This window comes from Chamaea fasciata, unplaced genomic scaffold, assembly GCF_029207755.1.
Source record: "Chamaea fasciata isolate MVZ Bird 193981 ecotype frontalis unplaced genomic scaffold, bChaFas1.0.hap1 SCAF_5, whole genome shotgun sequence".
In the NCBI taxonomy this organism is placed as follows: Eukaryota; Metazoa; Chordata; class Aves; order Passeriformes; family Sylviidae; genus Chamaea; species Chamaea fasciata.
Window position 1 is genome coordinate 39,722,052 of NW_027094090.1, and position 24,812 is coordinate 39,746,863.

Sequence of the window (24,812 nt, forward strand, 5' to 3'; positions counted from 1 at the left end):
AACTGTTATATTAGAAGTATTTGGCCTTCACAACTGTAATATGTATTCATGAATTGAATTATGACAAGTGCTTTAAAACATTTAGAAAATACTAAAAGAATTGCTGGTTTCTCTTCTGACCTTCAATTCTAAGAATAAGCATGGAAATGCAGACACTTTCAGAAAATGCATTACTTTATAAACAAAGTGGATTTCTGTTTTTAAAAATGTAATGCAGCTTTTCAAATACCTTTAGCTTATTTTGTCATCTTTTTTTTCCTCATACCTCCATGAATCTTAGTCACATTTAAAAAAAAATATTGCTTCACTTTCTATTTATATCCCTTTTCCATGTTTTTGAGTGAAGTTTCTACTTTACAGCTTCTGAGTAGAGAAATTAGGCAGTTAAGAAGAGCTTTTTAAAGGTTGTGTGTACAATTTAACCAAGTGAGAAAGGTTGAATTTAATTTTACTTGGGTGTGAAGAATAGGTGAAAAACGGTTGTTTTTCCACGGGGCTTAAAGTTAACTTCTAGAGGTTTTATGTTCTGTTTTATAGAGTGCTAGTGGGATGAAAAAACACATTTTTCAAGCCACCTTAAGATAAAAAATTCTTTTGGTCTTCTGCCAAATGAATGTAACCTAAATTATAAGCAGCCTGGTGGACAAGGTCGTGCTTCAGATGTGAGTTTCTCTAAATAACATTTCAGCAAGAAAGTCTTAACTGAAATTCTTTACCCTAGCTTTATATAAGTTTGTAAGGAGTTGAAAAACTCCTTGTAAGGCAAGTGTGAAAATATTGATTACAAATCACCAAACTTGCATAGCTCACCTAAAAGTTGATACTTCCTGAGGTTTTTGCTAAGGTAGACCCCTGCTATTCACTTACCATATTTTGTTATTCTGATATGCACCTGATATTTATTGTGTTGATACTACATGTGCTTAATTCACAAGAGGAATAATTAAGAATGCAGTCAAATGGAGGAAAAATAAATTACAATTACAGTCAGTGTTTAAAAATTTTTCTGCTGCATGTCACGGTCCTCAGAAGCAAGGAGTGAAATGAAATACCAAGCAATGCATAAAAGAGTTTTTGAAGTTTTGCTACTAGCCAGCAAAACCTTTTATCGTTTAGGATGACAGACTGTCTTTAATCTAATCTAATTGTGTTTTATGCGTAAACTGGATTTCATAGTCCTTCATACTTGATAAAACTGAATCAGGGTGTCCTTAAGAATTTGCAGTTCTTCAGATTCTTCAGTTCTTGCTGTCTTCTTGTGGATCCTCTCAGTTTTTTGTTGTATTTTGCTGTAGTACCATGCTAAATATATTACTAAATGAGAATTTCAGTAAATGTAAGCTCTTTTGTTAAATTTTACTTCATTTGATGACAAGCTTAAATAAAATAAAGAGGAAATGAGTAAAATGCACAGGAAAGTTCAGAATATAATTATCATAGCTCAGAAAGTAATTTTCACTAGCCTTTAGTCTTAGAATGTGGTAAAAGTGATGGCATAGCAATATGTACTAACAGTAGGGTTGCAGCAGTGCTGTGGATTTTTGTGGCAGCATCACACATCATGTTGTATTGGGATTATCCCAGCTGTCCTTATCTGTGCCCTTTAGTGCTCTGGGATAGTAGTGGCCAAGTGTCATCTCCTTATTTTAGTGTTGATGGATAATTAGCATCAGATTGTTTGTACTTAAGTACTCAGCATCAGCCATGTGTGCTTGGTCTTTTAACACATTTAATAATATAACTTGTCATGCACCATCCTGGTGTAGATCTCTTCCAGGGAAGCAGTGAGAAGGAAACTTGGCAAATTTAGACAGCGGATACTTCTGAGGCCCTGCTGAAGGCATGGCCGAGCTGTACTGTACAGAGGCTAAAGCAATTATCTGAAATTTTCTTCCAGCATCAGTAAGCATGAGACTGAACTGGTGCTTGGGCTACCAATCTGCAGCATGATTATCTAGACACAATTTGTCAGGGTTAGCAGTGCTAAATCCAAGCTGTGAGTGAGGCTACTTACTGCTACTGCAGTTAGAGACTTAGCTAACTTGGCTAAGCCTTGCTTGGCTTTTAGCAATAAAGGACTGACTGGAAAACTGACTTCTTTGCTCTGCACAGTTGCATGCTGAAGGATGAAGGAAATGAGGTCTGAATGAATACTTGATGATCTGGCCCCTGAATCTTTAGGACATTGCCACTGCATACTATTTCTGTGATGTGTTAGATTCAGTTTTATTTTAAGGAAGCAGATTTTGAGTCCTGTAATTCATCTGGTACTGTCGTTTTTGGTTCCAGAATGCCCAGTAGTTGTTGCCATACTAGAAAGCATTTTGCTGTAACTTTGCTGAATTCTTCATTCACCCTTTCTGGCATAATTAAAATGAGCACTGTGTGGAGGGAGCATATGGAAGGAGTCTCTTCAGAAGGACATTCTTGTGATGTGAATGGATTTGTAATGAGTTGCTGCCTAAGCTTTCCTGTTTCAGAGACCCTCCTTTCCATTTTATCAGTGCAGTCTTCTGCTGTAGTAATTCCTTTAATTCCCCACAACAAAAGTGACTGCCTTGCCAGAAGAGTGGCTCAAAACAGCACAGCCACAGTGAGAATGTTGTGTATTATATTTATGGCATTCATTAATATGGTAATGTATGACAGTTACTCCTTTTTCTTCTTTCCTTCTCCTACTACGTAACAACTTCCTACCTCTTTTGTATGCTGTTAGTGTCCCTCCATTGCATCCTAAGAAATTCAAAGGAGACAGCTTTACATTGCCCACTTAGCTTAGCCCAACCTCAAATATTAATGTCAAAATGCAGTGTGTTTTGCCTAAGTATTTCCTACCAAAAAAGTCAATATTTCAGCAGCATGGCAGTCTGTTATGCTGAGGAACATGAGACACGGTCTAGAAATTATAATGTATCAGGAATGTAAGTGGCACAGAGTAAGTGGTAGATTTTTATCTTGAAAGTTCTGAGTTATTTCAAAACTGTTTATTTTGATTGAACTTGACTGTTGACTGTGAATGAGCAAGAGATTTTTGAGCGCAAAAGCTACTAGCTCTTGCTTTGACTAATTTGGCGGAGCACAGCTTCTGCAAGACAGATGGCTAGTGGAAGCTTTCTGATTAAGAAAGTCAGACATACAATTATAGACTCCCCTAGCTACTCATAGGAGAGTGCACTTTTTGCATCTGGATCAGCATCATCTTCTCTGGCATAAGAATTGTTTTCCAAGGTGCAAGTGCAAAAAAGTGCATATATCAGACTACTCATTAGCTGTCCAATTTACACTGGATGTTTCAATAACATTGAAATAGCTTTATAATAGTATCACTCACTCACCGGTAGAGTGGGACAAAACAAAGAAGGTCACATCTATGATTATTGAGGTCCATTTCTTTACATTAGCCCTTATCCTAAAAAGAAGCAGTATACGGAGGGAGACACTTGAACAGCCTTGATTTTAAGGCCTTCTCTCAGTAACTCTGTCTTCTCTGTCTCAATGAAGTGCGTTTCATTATTCTCAGAGGTACACCATATTGTTTTCATTATAACTCAGAGCAGATGTTGAATACGTTTACCAGACCAGTTGTGAAACATTGTTCTTCCAGTATAAAATATCGCTCTTCTAAATAGCTGTTTCATTGTCGCATCGTAAGGTGTTATGCAGAAAGGAAATTGGTTTTATGATCTGGTTGTCTCTGGAAAGCCTTCCACAGCTGGAGGACAAGCTAATTTGGTAGCTTAGTGAGTGGACATTTAATGTGCAAATGTTTGCAAAAAGACTGCAAGACAGACCTACTGTTCTGTTCCTTTCATTAAAAATGGAAGTTCCTAAAGTCTTCAGCGTTGTAAATCTGTCTAGGTGCTGTGCATTATTTTCAGAGTATCTTCATATAAACAAATGAGTGTCAGGTAAGGGATGTCTGTTGGTATATGCAGAAACCTGATTTAAGGGATAGGTGGGATACAATGTACGCTTGACAAGTGTCATCATTCTTCAGACTGTTACTGTTTCAACTTTTCAGACCTGAATCTTGTAACCTCCACATAGATCCTGATTTGAATTGTAAAGAAACTAACCTTAATTGAAACCAAAGATTCATAAGCAACTTTATTTATTGGAAATCTATAATAAAGGGCCACACAGTATTTGTATTACACATAATTGTTGAGGAAAATATCTGTTTCATACTTAAAATCCTGTGTTCTTCTGAACAGTGATGATTTCTTTTCAGGAGGATTTTGAATTGAATTCCCCTTTCAGCTCAGACTGTTTTCTTGGTGATAAAGAGAGCTGTCCTAGAAAGAGGCTGTTGTGTCCTAATAGGTTTGGGAAATTGGTATTTCAATCCAGCATTCTCTTTGAAAGTTACATGTTGATTTCCCAAGACATGTACGGCACAAAGCTTGATGCTGTCCTTTGACAGTACTCCTTTGTGATTCTACATTGAAAGGGAATCTTTAGCATTCAGGAACAGTTAACCTAACACAAAGAGCAGATGCTTTTGGGATTCCCTTTCTGAATTATTATCTGATCCAAGTACCAAAAACCTCGGTTTTTTGGTTTGTTTTTTTTTTTTTTTTTCTGTGTATATAAGAAGTCTTAGTGGCTTAGAGGTTAGAGCACTGGGTAAATAGGAAAATTATATACCCACTGACAATTGAAAAGACAATAGAAGAAAGAGCAACAATTGTAAAGACTTTTTCACAAAGTTTTAGAACTTGTGATTCTCCAGAATAAATAGACTTTTATTCAGGCTTAGTCACTGTTGTCCAAAAAGCAGGTAAAAAACCAGACAAGTTAGTACAATGAAGTTGCCTTTCAAGTTTCTGTTGATTTCATTAGCAGTGTACTGGAGAGTCAGGGAAACCCAAACCAATTTTCTGGAATTCTTCCTCTCCTCTTAGGGTCTTTGCATTGAGACTCTTAATGAGAAATGCTTATTAATTCCCAGTCCACACCAATGTTACTGGTACATCAGGCTAACAGGGGTGCTGTGTTCCCTGTCTCTCAGTAGCAAACCTAATTCCTATGTTTTGGTGATAGGAGACTATTGTTCTTGCCTGATCTGTTGCAGTATGTTTTGTAGCTCTCACTTTGCAATATGTAAAGCAACATGTACACCATGCTACCACTTCTTCTAACACAGTCAAAAAAGAAACTGTCCATTCTACTGTCTTTTCCAATTCACTGTTCCTTCTGTTTCAAGTAGAAGAGGAAAATTTCTCAGTATAAATACTATGCAGAAAATAAAGCTCCAAAACTGTTGAACTCATTTTTTTTCCACAACTTCTCAGTGTGATCATGGTGGGGTATGGTAGATAATTTTGATGTTGTGTCACTGCTCTAACTGTAGCCCAGGTGTTATGTGTGTTAGAAGAAAAGATTCCCCCATGATTGTGCAGGGAATTTGCATTAAGTATAAAATGGAATGGGGAAAGATCAGGAAACAACAAAGCAAAATTTTTTTGCCTGTCTTTATTAACATGGAGGGTTGATAGCTTTTATTCTGTGTCCCACAGTTCTATTTAGGTCCTAGTTTATCTGTGCTGTAAATGCTAAACTTCCAGCTACTTACTAACACCTACTGTAAAAACACTACAGGAGTTTGTTTGTTTTTGTTCTTGTTCTTGCTTCTTTAAGCACTTGAATAATCACGTAACAACCTCTGAAGTGGCAGATGAATGCTATGGAGGTTGAAAAAATTCACAGTAAAAATTATTTTAATTTCCTGATGCAAGCATACTGAAAACAGTTTTGAACATACTGATCAGATATACATATACATCTACAGCTGGAGACAAACCTGCTTTATTTTCTGGGTGGCATGGACTATGAATTCTAGGCCAAGTGACCTGAGACCTGTGACATCGTCAGAATGATAAAGTTGTGGTTTTGAAGTAAAGTCTCATCCTGTGTTCCTGCTAGTATCTAAAACCATCTACACTTTGTTTTCTGTGGCTCAGAGTTACAGCAGCATTTCAAAGTAATTTCTGTAGATTGTTTCCCTAGAGGGGAAGAGTGAAGAGCAACTGGGCTTTTTTTCAGTCTTAGACTGTAATATGACTTGATAGTATTTATTCTTCTTCTGTGATAACAACTCTGGTAGTATAAAAATGTTATATGAAATTAAGTATTTTAAGAAGGAGAGGAAGGTGAGGAAGGAAGGATTTCTAGCTGCCTAACTGGGGGGATAATTTGGAAGCTGTCAGCATTACTGGAAAGCATTGATGGCAACTTTGTGACACAAGTAGTGGAGGATCTCATGAGGAGTGGTGTGATCCTCAGCCTTATACTAACAAATAGGAAATGCCTTGTTGAAGATGTGAAGGTGGAGGGCAGCCTTGGCTCTTGTGACCATTGTGGGATTCAGTAGAGGGCAAGGAAACAAGGCAGCAAGACTGTAATCATGGACTTCAGGAGAGCTAACTTTAACCTCTAAAGATCTTCTTGAAAGAATCCTGTGGGAACAGATCCTGCAGTGAAGACGGTTCCAAGGGAACTGACTGATATTCAAGGATCACTTCCTCCAGGCTCAAGAATGATGCATCCTGATGAGCAAGAAACCAGGCAAAGGGACAAGAGATCTACGTGGATGAATTAAGAACTCCTGTCATTAGTCAAGTGTCACCAGGAAATACACATGAGATGGAAGCAGGATCAGGCCGCTTGGAATAAATATAGAGAGGTTGCCAGAGTAAGTAGAAGTGAGACTCAAAGTTAAAAAAGGGCAAGTGTTAGATTCTGAGATGGGGCAACCCTGGGTTTACAGGCTGGGGAGTGAGAGGCTGGAAAGCAGTGCCATGGAAAGAGACCTGGGGGTCCTGGTCAGTGGTAAGTTGAACATGAGCCAGCAGTGCCCTCTCAGCCAGGAGGGCCAACCCTGTCCTGGGGGACATCAGGCACAGCATCACCAGCCTGGCAAGGGGGGGGATTGTCCCCTCTGTTCTGCACTGGGGCAGCCTCACCTCCAGTGCTGGGGGCAGTTTTGGGTGCCACAATATAAAAAAGACAAAGCTATTGTAAAGCTATCCTGGAAAGGGCTGCAAAGATGGTGAAGGGCCTTGAGGTGAAGCTGTAGAAGGAATGGCTGAGGTTGCTTGGTCTGTTCAGCCTAGAGGAGACTGAGGTGAGATGTCACTGTGGCCTCCAGCTTCCTCACAAGGGGAAGTGGAGGGGCAGGTACCAATCTCTTTCATCTCATGACAGGATTCAAGGGAATGTCATGAAGCTGAGCCAAGGGAGGTTTAGATTGGATATTAGGACAAGGCTCTTCTGCCAGAGGGTAGTTGGGCACTGGAACAGGCTCCCCAGGGTAGCGGTCACAGCACCAAGCCTGAAAGAGTTCAAAAAGTGTTTGGACAATGCTTTCAGGCACACAGTGTTCTTCCTGGGGTGTCATGTGCAGGGCCAGGAGTTGGACTTGGATGATATTTGGGAGTCCCTTCCAAATCAGCATATTCTATGACTCGGTGAATTCTAAATCTTCCATTGTTTGTCTAGGAATATTTTTTTAAACTTTGATGTGCTGAGCATCAAAAAACTTAGAACTAGTAAATGGAATGGAACTAAAACCAACCTTAACTGATGATATGTGTGTTCTCTTAATAGAATCTGGTTCTGCAATTACGGCTTCCTGCGTTGGTTTGGGAAATTCTACAACACCTCCCCCTGGACAGGCAGGAAAACCAGTGCCAGGATATAATGGTAAGACTGTGCTAAAAGTGTTACTAGGAAAGGACATTGCTTATATTCCTGCGTAAGTGCTCCTTAATTGTCATATCTTGCAGCAAAAGAAAATTACAGCCTTATTAAGATATTTTCCTTCTTTCTGCTTTTTTGTGTGTAGTGGAATGTGATTGTGAATAAAAAAATCAGTTATCTTCAAGAAAATTGATCAACTACTTCTGCCTTTATTATATGAAAAGGCTAGCACATAGTTTGACACATTACTCATCTATATTTCTGTATGCACTTCTGCACTTCTACACAGCTTGAGAGAGTTGTTAAGCAAACTGTCTTTCAGTACCTGTGGAGCATTTTTATTTCCAGAGAGGAGAAATGGTAGGGTATGGACCAGCACGAAAAGGATGAGCACTCATTGTCTGGAAGGTATTTGCATGTAGGGGTGCAGCTACAGGATTAAGAATGCAAAAGGATTTTAATACCTGGGAACCCTGATTTTAACACAATTTTCAAGAATTACTTGAAATCTGAAAAATAATTACATTAAAGATCAAGTGGTCTTCGGGAAAAGTTTTCACGTCATTGGTGAGAAAGATTTAGGCTATTATTCTCTTTTAATGCATGTAAGTGGTGGTGAGCATTAGAAAAATAAAAACAACAAATATTTTTAGCAGCTCTTGGTTTTGGCATTTACAGTTATGGCATGAAGATGAGCAATAGCTTAAAAACAACATTAAAACAAGTTTCTGAAGTTTCTCCAGAATTCTAAGTAGGAAAGAGTGAAAGAATGTAATTCCATCACACATTATCAGATGATAGTCAGGACTAGGAAGAAATACGACTAGCAAGAATATAAAAAATTCTGATGAATTTTGGAACATTGGGACTAGTGTAAGGAAAGAACTTCTTCAGTGAGAATGATGGGAATGTCTTTAGCATACCTTATAAAGGAAACAAAAAATGGGCACTGAATTTCACTAAAGATTTATGGAATAATTTTACTTCTTTAAGTCTTTGACCAAATATGTCCTGTAATATAGCTATTCACAAATTAGTGATTTTTAAAAAATTACTCTGTATTGGCCGCTGTCTTGCTGTCATCCACTTCTGTTTGATGTTATTTTCCTGCTGTTACTATATTTATTATAGATCTTTATGCCAGTTAGAAGATACTGTGGTTTACGTTTATACATGTGACTCTTAATGGTTTAAGTTTATACATGCTCTTAAGACATGCTGCAATATAAAGAGAAAGCTGCAAGATCTACTTTTTTTTTTTTGAACACATACAGGTTCTTTCCTATTACATATTGCTAAAAAGAAACTGATTTGTTGCTGATTTTTAAGAACAAAGGGAATAAAAGTTATGATATCAAAGTGCAGTGGCACAAATGGCATTTAAAAGTGAGTCAATATACTATGTTAATTTCTAGGTTTGTTGCCTTAAATCAGACGTTGTGCAGTCCTTTTCCCTTGATCTACTTGAACCTTTGCAGATAATTTCAGTGCATTTTCAGACTGAAGCAGGTCCTACATTTTGAAGAAACAAGTCAGTTATTCAATAATTCAGGAGTGAGCAGCATAGTATCCACTTCCCCAAATTTTTCTAAATTGAAATACACAGTTTGCAAGGAGAAGAATAAATACTGGGATTGGTACCTTGATGAAACAGTTACAGTAAACTTATTAGATTTTGCTTAGTATCATAAAAATAGGAGAGAAAACAGCTACACAAGCAGGTCTTTGTAAAATTTGCCTTGTGTACTTGCTTGTGTCTGTGTGCTGAGCCATTGCTTCCAGCAGGCTCTTCAGTTACTTTAAAATTACCCTCATCTTTGAAGGAGTAGCTTCAGCCAAAAGTAGTAAATTACAGGTGTTGGTGTTCTTTGAAGAGATAGGATATGTTATTACTCATAAAAGTTTTAGCAAAGTTTTAGTCAGAAATCTGTCATCCACTTTTCCCCATTTCCTCTGGAACTTTGTAATACAGAATGTAAGATTACTTGTAGAGATTTAGATACAGCTGAACATCGCTTTCATTGCTTGGGCAGGCTTCAAAAAGCATGTAATCATTATCAGCCCAGTCTGTCAAAATTTTCCCTCCCTGTTCTTCTATGGTTTAGTTGCTTCACCTTATGTAATTTCATTATCATAGGCCAAGCTGGTATCTGTCATTCCTTTCGTATGCCCACTCCTTCAGATGGAATAGATGGTTTTAGTAGCTTCATTTCCCAGATAACCGCACAAAAGAGGCTATTTCAGATGATTTCCTCAGAAATCTTTATGGGGATATGATGCTTTCCCTGGAGGTGGCAGACCAGTGTCATCCAGGGAAAAGGTTTCATTTGGAAATCTGGATCCTGTCCTGTACCTTGAGCATTACCCTGCTGTGTAGCTTTGGGTAGGTCAGGAGTTACTTGATCACTTTGTACTAGACTACAATGAACCTTGATAGCTGGAGGGTATTTTTATGAGACTCCTGAGAGCCTTTGATAACCAGATATACTTATTTACTGCCAGTAGTATTTCTCACGTGAACTGGGTTAGACTTCAGTCGTATTGGTTGTTATTTCTTGCTCGTGTTACCAAGATATTTTTTACTCATATTTGTCATGTATCTTAATAGTCCTTTGCTATGTGGAAGTTTAGATTTTCCAGTATGAAAGCTTCTTTTACTTTTCAGTTCTGTGTTTTTCCCTTTTGGGACTTTGTGCTATTTCTGCTTTGAAAACACAAGTATTGTTTAAGACATTCTGTACTTAAGGTTGAATGTTAATAAAGTCATGAGATTATCCAGTTTGGCACTCCCAAATTGCTTAATTCCTTTTGTTGCTTGGTATATTGCCTTTCTGAAGTGTGACATAAGTTGATATCTATAAAGACACTTTTCTCCACCTAAAAGTACACTATTAAACTTGTTTCCTTCCTATATTATTTTTTTACAGTCATGATTCTGGATGAAAATAAGAAACCAGTGAAGGCAAGGACTTTGGGAAATATTGTGGTAAAGTAAGAAAAATAAATATCTTACAGATAAAAGAAACTTCCTACATGGGTTGATTGTCTTTTGACTGAAACTTTCATAAAAATCAGAATAATTGAAGTAATGAGGATTGGAAAGCATGTCTGCCTCTGATACTGATACCAAACTCCCAGAATGTTTTATATTCATTAATGTTGAAAATTTGCAGATGAAATTGTGTGAGTCAGGGTGGATTGTTGGGTTTGTTTCTAAAACTACAGCAAAGTTTACAGTTTTCCTAATTATCAGAGTGTTGGCCCAGAATGATACCTTCCAATTGTGATGTATGAGCAAGATACTGAATCATTCCCTTCACTGTTTTGTCTTTCAGTTTAGTGAAATAGCACAGCAGTACAGATTGCCATGCTTTGGCTTACAGGTGTGATGCGACTCTTCTTTCGCTATCTCCTAATCCCAAGAGATGCACCTTTTTAGAGGGAGAACATGTATTTTCTGTTCTCTCTAAAAAGAAAAGCAAGATGTCTATGTGTGTTTTGTATGAAAGAGTGTTCATTTCTACCAGTATTTGGGCAAAATACATACAGGGAAGGATTCCAGAAAACAAAACAAAACATAACAAAAACAAAAAAAACCAAACAAACCCCCCCAAAACCAACAAAAACCAAAAATAAAAAAACAAACAAACAAACAAACAAACAAAAAACCACCCAAAAATACCCCCCCCCAAAGCAAACACCCCCCCCCTCAAAAAACCAAAAGAAACAACCAACCAACCAAAAACAAACAAACAAAAAAAACCCACAAAAAAACCCCACCAATAAAAAACAACCCTGCTGTACCTCATGGAGGTAATTTTTAGTACCATTTGCCAGACTCCTCAAAGATGAGTTCCATAAACTCTAATATTCTTTTTGAAAGTACACCTTTCTGGGCACATTTCCTTAGATAAAAAGGCCTCTGTGTAGGTCACCCTGTGAACATCAGTTATGTTTATCTTGCCTGCTGCCTTCTCACTGTTTCAAGGACCTTTCCTTACTCCTGTAAATCCTATAGGCTACTGCTCTTTACAGCCCATGCAGGCTCTGTATTCTGGATGTTTTACAGGCTTTCAGGCAAATGGCATTTTCCTCAAACAGGTTATTTTTTTTCCTCAGAGGGAGACACCTGCTTTGTGATGAATGTGGTAGCTGTAACCACCATTTTTTCAGTCACAGAAAATAACTTCAGCTCTGAACACTTTCTAACTGCAAGCAAATACAAGTCCCAGAGGAAATGTATTCATCCATTTCTTCTGTGGTAGATTTTTGGAGAGTTGTCTTCACAGTCTTCACTGCTTGCTTAGATGAATGAAAGGAAATACAAGGATTAGTATTAATCTTCAGTGAACTGAAAATCTGTCAAAAGCTGAAGCATAGGGACAGATGTACCAATTTTGGTCAATTGTTAGCACAGTTAGCTGAGGATTGCAGTTGGCTGAGGCGCACTAGCCGGGGGAGAGAGACAGGAGCTGCAGGCGCTGCAGCTGCAGATGTGCGGCGCTAACAGTGTGGGGTGGGCTGGCACAATGCTTGTGTGGGAGGTGGAGTTGCCAAGGTGGGGAGGCTTTTTACTCAGCTGTATGACTGATCTAATGTAACTAGACCCCTGTGGAGCTTAAAGTAGTATCACATGAACTTACTGTACTGTGTGATGCAGATGTGTGTTTTCAGGATGAAGTCTATACCCTGCCTCATTCTCAGCATTTTCAGCTAAGCCACCAGGACACAGACACATAGGGTTAATTTCCCCGAGTCATTAGATCACATATTTAGGCATAGTTTTCTTGTGACATGTGATTTCTTGTGACACAAGATTGTGCATTCCCTCCATTGTTGATTATGTATTTTCATTCCATTACCAAGCACAAATACTTAAAATTTGTCCAACCTTTTATAGACTTTGGTTCACAGTATTGGTAACCCAGCTCAGGGTGGAAAACTGTCTTTCAAAGCTCTCATTTCTGTAGTGCCTCAAGCCATAATAAAACAGGCTTATAATCAATAGAGAGAGAAAGGTATTATGTAAGAAAATTGATCCTAGCTGCTTAGATATTCAGATTAGTTATTATTATTCATTATATTATTCATGCCTACTTATTCAACCAGGATGGAATAAATCACCTTCCAGATGTGTTCATGTCTCTCCAGTGCCTGCAGGAATGGCACAGTTGGCTTAGGGTAGGTACTTAATCTTACCTGCCAAAAGAGGAGTGGAATGAAGTCTGCCTTTAGCAACTCTGCCAAACAAGTTAAAATATAGACTAACAGGTAATGTTGGAATATGTGTGCATACATTTTTGAGTTTTACTCTCTCTAAGTGCCTGACAGGAGTGATATTACCATATTAGAAGATTCTGTTTGGGGTTAGTGTCTACCTCTTCTAGCCAGAATTTGTCTTCCCTAATGTTGCCCCTCATTTAGATGTTTTCTCAAGGGATTACAATTGTGTTAATATATTTATTGGTTGTTTTTTTCATTTGTATTGTTTCATCTTGCTCAGCAGGACTTTTGCACAATCAAATAAATTGATAATGAAAAGGGTGAGATTTTTTGTTTGTTTTTTTTGGCAATGTATCACTCAAGAAAGTGTAATCACACAGGGATTGTTTATTTTATTTTTTTATTTAAGCAAGGTTTCATGATGTCCTCCTTCAAAGAAGCCATTTTTCTCTTCAGCAGTTTTCTACATGTACAGACTCTTTAAAATAGTGGGGGTGAGCCTTGTTACTTGCAGTTTTTGTTTGTCAGCCCAGAGCATGTCCCTCTGCAGCTGGAAGAAAATGGGGGATTCAGGATAGTTCTGACTAATACTCTGTCATACACTCAGCAGTAAAATGTGAAAAAAACAGAGGGGTTTACTTCCCCTGTAGCATAAGTGAGTTAAGAAATATTCTTCAGTACTTGGAGGGGATAGTGGCCATGCACTGCTTACAATGCCAGCTGTGCAGAAGTGGTGAACTGCCACTCTTGGTTGTTTTTTTCCCATACTAACTCATGGTAAACACTACTTGTGGCTGCTTGAGGCCTGCAGTTTTCCTAAGTACGGTATTTAAAATATCTATTCTTACAGCAGAACTTCAAATTTTAATTTCATCCTGCAGGAGTCAGATAATCTTGAAAGGTATTTCTTACATCTGATTACTCCAGCTTGCTGCCTCAAGTATGTTCTTGTCTTTACTTTTCTGCCAGCTGATACCTATTCTGGTTTTTTGTTTGTTTGGTTTTTTTGGGGTTTTTTTGTTGTTGTTGTTGTTTTTTTTTTTTTTTTTTTTCCCCATATAACCATAATCTCTGCCCTTTGGACAGATTATTCTTGGATAAAAACCTCCTACGCATACTAGTTTGCCTGGACAATGCAATAATATTTCTGACTTCACAAGTCTTTCAGGATAAAGTAATTGAAAGCAATGTCACAACATTTGTGACAGAAAGGCAATGGAAAATAAAAGTAACTGCAGATCCTGAGAATGGGCTTGTATGAATTGTTTTTAAATTTATATGCATTTATTTCTGAGCTAGAATTTTTGGACATTTTGGACATTTGGAAAGATCCTGAGAATTTATTCTGAAGTGAAAATGATTGTAGCAGTGACCTCCATTTCCATTACTAACAGCAGTCTGATTTAGTGACACACTTCTGCTTGCATTGTTCTTGCCTGCCTGTAATTAATGCACGCTTGAAAGTGTGTATGTATATATGTAATTTTGATTAGCCATAAGAATTTTCTAGGTTGTCTGTTGTTATAAGGAACATTAACAAAGAGAAATCCCATGTAAATTCCAGTAAATTTTCATCTTGTATATTGAAAATATCACACACCCATTACGTTTATTTTTTTGAAGCAGTCATCAGCACTGTCTCATTAGCTAGCATTATTCTTTATATTCACCCACAATAGGAATACATTTACCTTGTCCTCATTCTTACCAGAGAGTAGTGACTGCCAGTAAATTTACTGCTAGACCCTAGTTACACTTCCTGTAGTGTTTATATAGTTAATATTGTACCATAATAATGGAGTTTCGTAGTATAAGTATTTACAAGTTTGCTTTAGCAATCTCCTCTGCACGGAATCACATAAAAATGTTCTGTATTCAGCAGGAAGTGAGACAAGGTAGTTGCATCATACAGTGATTCTGAAATGCCTTAGTTACGTTGGTTTAATTGCATTTAAGAAAAGTGGCTATGTGAGAGGCTCTGTAAACTACTAATGTTGTGTAATTTTTTTTCGTGGATTTGGAATGAGTGAAGGAAGAGGAATAAAATGACAATGTTGTAAAAGAGTTAGAATGTTTTGAATGATGACCCACTCCATTGTATCGAGTAAAGTCTTGCAAAATTTTATGTACAGTGCTGTAAAAACTAAAATACATTTGAAAATATTTATTCATGCTAACTTTTAAATAGTCAATATTTATAAAGAAATAGTAATTATAAATTCACCGGTCTTTATGATTATACATTTTAAGTTAGCCAAAGAGAAACATGACTGTACTTCCAAAGCAAATACCTTAGTATGAATATCCTTTAGTGGAAGAGGTGTTATTCAAAGTAAGCAACCCATTGACCATTTTCCTTTTTGTGGTAATGTGTTCAATATTTATACGTTATTTAGCGAGCAAATAAGTGTTCAATAGAAGACTTACTCATTCAATATTTCTTACAATGTGTTAAAAAAGTCAGTATCTGTGTGGAAGGATGAAGCAACCTGAAGCCAGCATTGTAATCACTATAATGCTCAATAGAATGCTAACTAAGAGAGCTTAAAGGAAAGAAAAGGGAAAGAAAAAGATGTAATCTTTTCCAACACAGTGTACCACCTTGGTATTTCACTAAAAAAACTGAAGTAAGATCTTGTAAGACTTGATGAGTCAACATTTGGGCATTCCAGCTGGGATACACCCATGGGAAAAGTCACAGCTCTCTCTGTGCTCTCCCACTGGAAGAAAAGGAGGCAATGGCAATATATGTTCTTGTAAGCAAGGGCTATACAGCTAGGTAAAGTGAAAATTTGCTAGATATAAAAGATGAAGGGCCCTAGAAAGCAGTGACTTCCAAAGGAGCTTTTTACGTTACAGTGGATAAACCTCTGGATTCACAGGATCTTTGAATGAAAGGTAGCTGCTGGTGTAACTAATTCAGCAATATGAATCCTTGTTATTCAGTAGGGAAACTGAAGAGGAGCCAACATTACTGTCGGTGGTTGTGATGTTAGTACATCCATTGATGCATTATTCTTGGTTCTTATGTCTGTATTTCAAAAGACTATTGAGAAAATGACTGGATTTTGGGGAAAATATGAATGAGTGCTGGAATCCGCATGGTTTAAGAACCTGTGGCATGTAATTCACGCAAGATCAGTAAAATAGTGACTTTTTCAAGGCCAGGAAATATGCAGAGGACAAAATAATCTCTGAGAGATGGCTGTTTAATCTAGCATAAAGTAATTGGAAGCTGAAGCTAGATGCATTCAGATGAGAAATAAAGCAGTTTTAGCAGTGAAAGTATTAAGCCATTGGAATAAATTCTTGGGAGTATGGTGGTTTAATTCAATAGTTTTAGGTCTAACCTGGATATCTATTTTAACCAAAAGTTGTGGGCTTGAGGCATGATTTAGTAGATGGCATCTTTAAGCCTGTGTTATATGGAAGTTCAGTTTAAAAAAGAACCTGTGCAAAAGATTCATCTTCCTAACAGCCTTCTACATGTTTTTCAGCTTTGTTTTTTCCTTTACAGATAAAACAATAAGTATATCTTCCAATGTCAGAGCAGTTTGTCCAAAGATGGTTTTTCTAGCAGATCTCTGGCTGACTACATGTAAATACCAGTTGAGGTTTTCTTCCTTTGAAATTTTTCCAAGCACTTTCACTAGGCTTTTTCTCTTTTCCCACTAAAGCAAAATCCACACTGAGATCAACTACTTTTGTGAGTCCTTTCAGCTAACTAAAGTAATGCTTCATGCAGACTGATGAACATTCAAGATCCTCTGCTTTTCTCTACCCTTTTTCCTGTGTTGTTCCTAGAGTCTGAAAAAGCTTCCAGATGCTTTTCAAACTTGCAATCAAAAATTTTTAGAAGAGTGATGTTTATGCACAACACTCCATAAATGCTGAGTAATAATTATAGCTGCCAGTCAAGATTATTTTGTTCCATTCAGAAGCCCAAACTCATTTAAGAGTGGCTTATATTTTCTTTGACTGGCTGTAATGAATAGCCTGTGAGTATCATTGCATACCATAAAATAAAAGGATGTCGTTTCTGAATTCCAGCAAGGTAACATCTCCAATATTTTTTATTTCATTTCAGAAATCTGCTTTCTGTGCAAATTCTCTTTTGAGTTTTCTGTCTATAATTGCTTCGTTCCATTAACAAGGAATCTTACACCATTTTGATGAGTGGCATTCTGAAAGGATGTGCTGTGTGGGAGTCAGATTTTTGGGCTAAGCTAAAGGTGGGCTCTTCTGTGAAAGGTCTACCACCGTTGTATGAAAAAATAAATGAACTGTGAAACAATGCTTAAAAAACCAAATAATGATTGTACTTTAAAATTCTGTACCAGAAAACAGTTACTGTTAAAGTACTTCAGAGTTTGTGGTGCTGTCAAGCTCATTCATCTTAGTCTCTCCAATTTATAATGAAATTACCTGCTTATCTTTGTAAAATGTAAGCAGAATGAATCTTTGTTAAATGAACCCATATGATTTAAATCATTAATTTACACAGTTTTCCTGGTTTCCCTGATGCTGTTTTAAATGTATTTAAATGAGAAATAGGCCTGGATCTGTATTCTTGTACTTCAACAATTTTAATCTTACTTTGACTGGAATAAATGGAGAATAGCATAATTTGTACTGCTGTTATTGTGCTGGTAATAGATAGCTACAGAAATACAGTAAATATGTCCCAAAGAGAAACCAAGCAAAGCAACTTCTTTGGGTATTGTGAAAATGATAACAAAGGAACCTACCTACTCCTGTCTTGGTCTTCTGTGATCCTGTGCCTTGTAAAAGGAAAGCAGGGCTGTCTGAGGGGCAGTCATGCTTACTTATGCATACCTGGCATTTTTGATCCATATATCTCTAAGTAAAAATATCACCAAAAGATCTTGGGTATCAGTTTTTAGAGAAGGAGGCAACAGTTTTTAAATGCTGAGTTATTGTGGGTATGTGGTACATTTTCTAGGGAAAATAGACCCAAATCAAACATCTCAAAATGAACTTTTTTTTTGTTTTTTTTTTTTTTTTTGTTTTTTGTTTTTAATGGAGGAGTTGATAAAAACAAGAAATGGCTGTTTCAGGTTGCTGTTATTTTTGGACAGTCTCACTGTCTCTCTTCTGGCTCCTTGCATGTACTTACGATCCAGTTCTGCTCCCTTTGGAATTTATGGCAGCATTCCCACTGACAGCAGTGGTTTGAAGGTATATTTGGTTCTGGACGTTTAAATTCTGATTTAAATACACATAATGATGTTCTGGCAAGCTGAATTCTACCTTTACTAATTTGTGTTTGCACAGAACCTAGAAATTCTACTCAGTGATGATTCCAAGAACTCTGCTCTCATCAAACAATTGTATGTGCTCATTGCTCTGGAATTATTGTGCCTGAAAGATTGACACATGGAAGAGGGAATTCACTTTTTGCATAGTGGATGAATGGGGCTCTAACTGCGAGTAATCTTTCACAGAAAGCCATGGAAGCACGTTTTCAGATGTTGTCTGTATTGTGCTCTGACATGTGCTGTAGAGGTACCTGTGGTAACCACTATTTTAAGCAGTCTGGTTCCCACAGACTCACAAAATATACTCAGTGGATGTGTTTATCAATGCACTTTTCCTAAAAAAACCCAACAAACAAGCAAAAAAACCACCAAACTGGAACATGAGACACCTCTGGTCTCTCCATCTGGAAAGAAAAGTCCAAACAAGGACAAGAAAACCAAGTAGTGAAAGTGAGAGTTGTATTTTTGGTGATATGTTCCACAGTTCTCTGTTTAGATTTTTAAACAATGACAGAAAGGAAAATGCTTTCTAATTTCAGCAATAAAAGTGTTTTTTTCTATTCAGTGACTAACTGCAAAGTACTGAATAGAGCTGTGTGGAAATTAAGGACTTTATCAATATGAATTGTTCTTTCTCTCCCATCACAAAGATGTTTCAGACTGCTAAATAAATTCTGCAAAATTTGCAATGACTGAGGCCGTTATGAATTGCTGTACTATTAGCAACCAGGCAACAACCATAGTAACTGCCATTCTCTCGTGGCTTTTCTTGAATCTAAACAAGAGATTTTTTTTTTCTTTTAAATGCATGCATACACAAACACTAGGATCAATATATTGTTTTTCTAATCTTTTTTTTTTCCCAAGCAAACACTCCATGGGGTCATGTTTTTTTATCACTGAGACACTTACTAAGCTTGAAAGGCTTAAAATAGGGCAGCAAATTTCTTCCAGATGGGCAGAAGCCAAACTGCCCTCTTGAACCCTGGGTAGCTACCTGGGAAGTGTCTTGGCATTTCTGGCCATACTTTCACTGTACTTTCAAGGAATGTGGTGTTTGGGATGTGTTGAGCCAGAACCTTCAGAGAAAAAAGCAGTGGTAGTTATAGTACTATATTCTATTATGCTAGCTGACCTGAATTAAGCTGAAAAAACAAGGATTGTAGAAAATCAGGTATTCAAATCATTACTGGATGATATGACCTTTTCAATGTAGTTTGTACTGTTTTTACCATAGCTAGGATTTTTAAAAGTGTGTTTATCTCTCTTTCTTTCTCTCTCTCTCTCTATGTATATATATATATATGTATATAACTATTCTTTTTGTAAATGTAATGTTAGAAATGTACATGTCACAGAACTGGTGGCACTGGTTCTTGTGACTGACCATCACAGGAGACTTGTATTGACACCAGAATTGCTATGCTGCAAAGAACTGTTCCACTGCTAGAGATGTTACCTTCTGGTGTCACAGGGATATTATCAGTAGAAAATAAAACACCTCTAGCTAAATGTTTGCTACATAGCAATGCAAGTGTATGCTAGTAAAATCTGTATTGTGCATTTATATGATTTTATCTTAAATATGTTTACATGCTCATTCTCTCACTGTTATCAAGGGTAAATTTTGTAAAACTTGTGTTGATATGCCTGATATAAAAATCTCAGGCAGTTAAAGGAATTTGGGTTTGACCCTCTGCAGCTTCTGACAGATATGTATGTGAAGTGTCCCATATTTTCTCATGCCCATATCGTTGACTGAAGGAGTGTTTAGTATGTATTCAAAACATATTAAGTACAATTTTTTGAAAGTTCTATTAGTGACTTGTATCAATATACTTTCACAGAACTTCTCCAGTATTTCCAATAGCATTATGCACAGTTTAAACAGAAAAGCATTTTTATTCAAATTGTTAGGATTGATGTCCTTTGAGTTTTATCTTTTTACAGAAACTGAAGATCTGTGTGTCTGATAATTCATCTGTCTATACATGTGTGAGTGTGTAGGGGTGTTAGAGAAAGAGAGACCTGTAATAATGCAGTTGCCTGTATCATAGTGCGTATGCAAAAATTTTGGACAGATACTTAATTCTTAGAAATGTTAAAAGCTGAATACTGTTACCATATTTATAGTACACTATATAGTGTTTACTAGACCTATATTTTATTCTACTGAGGTGCTTGTATTATATAAAAGGTAAGGTCTGGATACTGTGCAGGGCTATATACATATGATGACAATGGTATGTAGTCTTTTTTTATCGGTTAGCAGCATATTATTAAGCTGAAATGTCTCCTGATTGTGTAGACAATGATTATTTATCTGAAAACAGAGTATGAATGGAGAGCATGAGTTGTATTTGCCATATCTGTTTTTCTTACTACTTCCCTCTGCTCTTTTCAATTTAAGGTTGCCTTTGCCTCCTGGAGCATTCTCAGGTCTTTGGGAAAATCAAGAAACATTTCAGAAGTTATATTTCCAAAAATTTCCAGTAAGAATTATAAAATCAATTATTTAAACTTCTGGTAATGCTTCAGAACTGAATGATAATAGATTTAACCTGGGAAACAGTTTATCGTAAGTTGTCATAGTTTCATTGGAGGTCTTTTTATCTTTGATATAAACCATTTCAAGATAAATCCTTTTTCACCTATAATTTCAGCTCTTGGGTATGCTGCTGGTTTTTTCAAGATCTGAAACAGAAGAGGCAAACCATAAGCTTCTGAGCCAAAAAGTGATTTAATCTGAGATACAAACCTGCAACTTTACACTAGCACAGCTTCAAATACACTCCTGTTGGCATGCAGCCATGCTAACTTGGTATCACTCCAAAATACACACTTGTCCACTGTGCATCTGAATACACTGGAGACTCTTTGCTGTATTAGTTATGTCTCCTTGTCAGATGAACGATCCAAGGATTGACTTACTTCTTTCCTTGTAGAAATAGGTAGATTGGCCCTAAACAAATGTTCAAAGTGGAAGATTTGACTCAATGAAAGTAAATGAGTGAATTGGTCATGCAAATTATTTTTAGTGTGCAATTGCATCATGATGACATTGTATGTTTGGATACAGCAAACAGGAGTATCTTTAGGAGCAGTTTGACAGCTGTAATTATATTGCAGCAATTCCATTCTCCTTGCATGGATCCAGGCAACATCCTTCTCCAAGCTGTCAGGGATCAAAGCAAGCAGAGTTGGAAAAAAGTCAGGGTTTGTCTATTTTTTTCTGTTCTGTATTAATAAAGACAACAAAACCTTTCTGGAAAGGGAGCTGCACAGGATAATATAATATAAAAATGATGACAAATATTACAGAATTAAATCTTTCGAGCACCAAAAGCATATATAATTTGCAACAGATCTTTTTTGTTTTAATTTTAGGGGTTTATGGTAAATTAATTAATATCCCTTGTACTCTTTCTGACTTTATTTTTCATTGTGTTGTATTTAGGGATATTATGATACTATGGATGCTGGTTATATGGATGAAGATGGCTATCTATATGTTCTGTCTCGAGCTGATGATGTGATCAATGTTGCTGGACACAGAATTTCAGCAGGTGCGATTGAAGAGGTTAGCATTGCCTGACAACAAAATAGAAGACTGAAAGATGAATAAAGCAAGCTGATACTGAAAATCCCATGTTTCATCACATCTCACATCACAAAATCTCACACAGAAAGATCTCTCATTTTCTTTCTGCTTGTTTTGTTTGCAGTTCCATTGGGACTTTTACCCAAAACATTTCCTGTTTCAGGTTCTTCCTATTGAGATGCTTTCCAGAAACGTAAAAAATTTAGTCAGTAATAACCAGTTTGTACCATGGGATTGGTAAGGCAGGCATAATTTGGTATTTAAAGGTGGAGTTGAGGGGCAGTGTGGTGGGGTGGGAAGCATACCTTTTAGCTCCAATAACGTATTTATTTGGGAATACATTAGGATAGTGTAGTGTCAGTGTGACAGGTAGTTTCACCAGCTACTGTAGTTACTTAGGAGTAGAAACTTTTTTACCTTTTTTCCTAGAGTACTCAGTGTGCTCAGTGCTCCTACAGTGCTCAGTGTTGGCTGATTTTTTTTTTTTTTCCAGAGATTAACATTCGGTGCTTTTTCTTGATTGGAAGACTTCACAGTTTTTTGACAGCTGTTTTGTCTCTTATTGTATGAGCAGTGCTAAATGAACAATGAAAATTTCTGTAAAAAAACCTGCTGTTAAATTGAAAGTCATTAATGTAATTACCCATGCACCTCAAAAAACTTGAAAATAGTGAAGTTCATAATAGTGTCTGAATTTCATATCATTGTTCACTCACCTTTCTGGAGTAACTGTGATTGATTGCCAGTTACAAATTTCCCTGATGACATATCAGTTGCTTATTCAGGGAGTATAGGAAAAGGTGTGCTGGGTATGGACAAAAGAAAAATATGCTTTTAAGAACTCTGAATTTAACTGTTCACTGAATCAGAAACTAATCTGTGAGTCATTTTTTGGTTTATAATGTCTGTTAGTCTAGTGAATATTTTATTTTGAAGGCTAGAAAACTTAGAAGAGAATAGAAGAAATTCTGATTACACAGAAGTGAACAAGTTCACATAAACATTAATCCATCAAGGATCAGTCACCCAGGGAGCTGAAACAGCTGCTGCCCTGACTTGGGTCTGTGGAGATACAGAGGTGCTTTCAGTCTGCTTAAACCTCTTTCCCTTAGAAGTAGTTTTTTTGTGTTGTCTTACTAAGGTACAGCAGGCATCTCATCCCCGCCCCTTACTGCTCTACTACTCATGGGCCGAGCTGGGCATTTTCTTTGCTTCAGCCTGAGTCTGAAGCTGCTGTAACAAATGATTAATTGAATCACCTCCTCTTCTGTATTGCGTTTGGATCCATCATACTGAGCTCAGCCTCTCTGTTTTTCTCCCTGTTAGTTAGGTCTTTCCCCTAGAAACATAATGTTTCATCACTGTGACATTCTAGAAGCTTTTCTATTCACCTTTTGAACAAAGCTAAAAACCAAGAGTGATGCATGCACAGTTAATACATGCATGGCAAATTGCTAGTTAAGTGGAAAGTATTAAGCAGACCACAATTAGCTCCTCAGTAAGATCAGTAAATACAGAATTAGAGATCCATTGAATCAGTGTGTAATTGACAGTCACCTTGCTGAGCAAGTATGTTATCTACATTTACATTATAGATGCATTACAAGTTTAACAAGTTTGTCCTTAGTGCTTTAACTAAATGTTTTAGCTCTGTTATGTTCCACACAATTAGTTCCTTTGTCTAATGTATCTCTTAAGACTTGGAGCTCCTTGTTTACTGCAATGCAGTAGATGTTACAGTTTACTTGGCCAGTCAGTGAATGGTGGCCATTATGAGAACCTCATCTTGTGTGTTGATCCACCCCTCTGTTTGGTCTGTAAATCTCTGCTGTCCCTTCTTGCCCCTTCCTGAGGAAAAAAAACCAAAACAACAAACCACCACCAAAAACAAACAAAACCAAACCAAAACAAAACAAAAAAAAACAAAAAAACCCCCCAAAAACCTTAATCAAATCTTGACTATGTGAGGCAACAGACTTGAAACTGAGAATTGAGGAATTTCTCATGAGAAATCCCTTTCACCTGATCATGATGTTTCTGTCTGCTGCCGCATTTGTCATCCATCCTTTCCATCCTTGTGCCCAGTATCATACTAGGGCACAAATCATACAATCAAACCATTTCACTTCCTCAAGTTTTTTATTGCTTTAAAATGATTTTTAATGTCTAGTGCTGTTTCTTCTTTTTTTCAGTTGTTTTACAAAATTTGATAATTTTAAAATTAGTATTTACTAATTACGGATTTTGGTCATTTGAAGTTAGCATTTGAAAAGTTAAAGACATATTGATAGCACTTTGGATAGACTGAAGAAAAATACTACAATAACTACACTATTCCAGCTAACCATAAAACTTAAAAATAAGTGGCAGACTGGAATGACATAAACAAGGTACAACAGAACAGTCTGGCAACATTTATGTCTCCACCTTAGGAGTCCTGTTGATGCCTGGTAGGTAATTATGATATTTGATGGTAATGCCAGTTTAGTGTAGATCTTTTTTCTCTGTTCCTATGGAAAACAGTATTTACTGTGGTTGTAGAATTAATAGTCTACTTTTCTGTAATTCATTGTCGTTTTCTTTCCTGTTTTTTTGTTTGGTTGGTTTTTTGGGTTTGTTTGTTTGTTTGTTTTGTTGTTGTTATATATGCCTATCAGGTTTCTCTGGCCATGGTCAAGAAGTTAGAGCAGGAAAAAAATGGATATTTATAGCAGGAAATGGAATGTGTTACTGAGGCTCTGTCCTGAAAGTGACCAAAGTGCATTAAGTTTATGTATGTGATGCATTGAAACCCTGTAGGGATTTGGACTTACCTAAGATTAATTCCTATATGGTTTGTCAGTGTGGATACAATGACTTTTGGACAAAGTAGGCTGCACCTGAATTTAAATGCATTTGTGTATATTCAGCTTTTTTGAAGCAGGCTCTTCTGCCCTTCTAATTCTGGGATCAGCCCAGTGCACTCTTCTATATTTAACTTGTGCACACCCTATCTAATTCCTGTGAAA

At 36.9% G+C, this 24,812-nt stretch overlaps 1 protein-coding gene across 2 annotated transcripts in view; it reads left to right on the forward strand.

Annotated features, from left to right (window-relative positions):
* ACSS3 (acyl-CoA synthetase short chain family member 3) overlaps nt 1-24,812 on the forward strand; it is a 68,424-nt gene that overhangs the window by 40,606 nt on the left and 3,006 nt on the right. For both annotated transcript variants that reach the window (XM_066184592.1, XM_066184593.1), the window contains 4 exons: nt 7,609-7,704; nt 10,629-10,692; nt 20,614-20,695; nt 21,661-21,783. In XM_066184592.1, the coding sequence (XP_066040689.1) occupies nt 7,609-7,704; nt 10,629-10,692; nt 20,614-20,695; nt 21,661-21,783 (365 nt within the window). The remainder of the gene's footprint in view (nt 1-7,608; nt 7,705-10,628; nt 10,693-20,613; nt 20,696-21,660; nt 21,784-24,812) is intronic.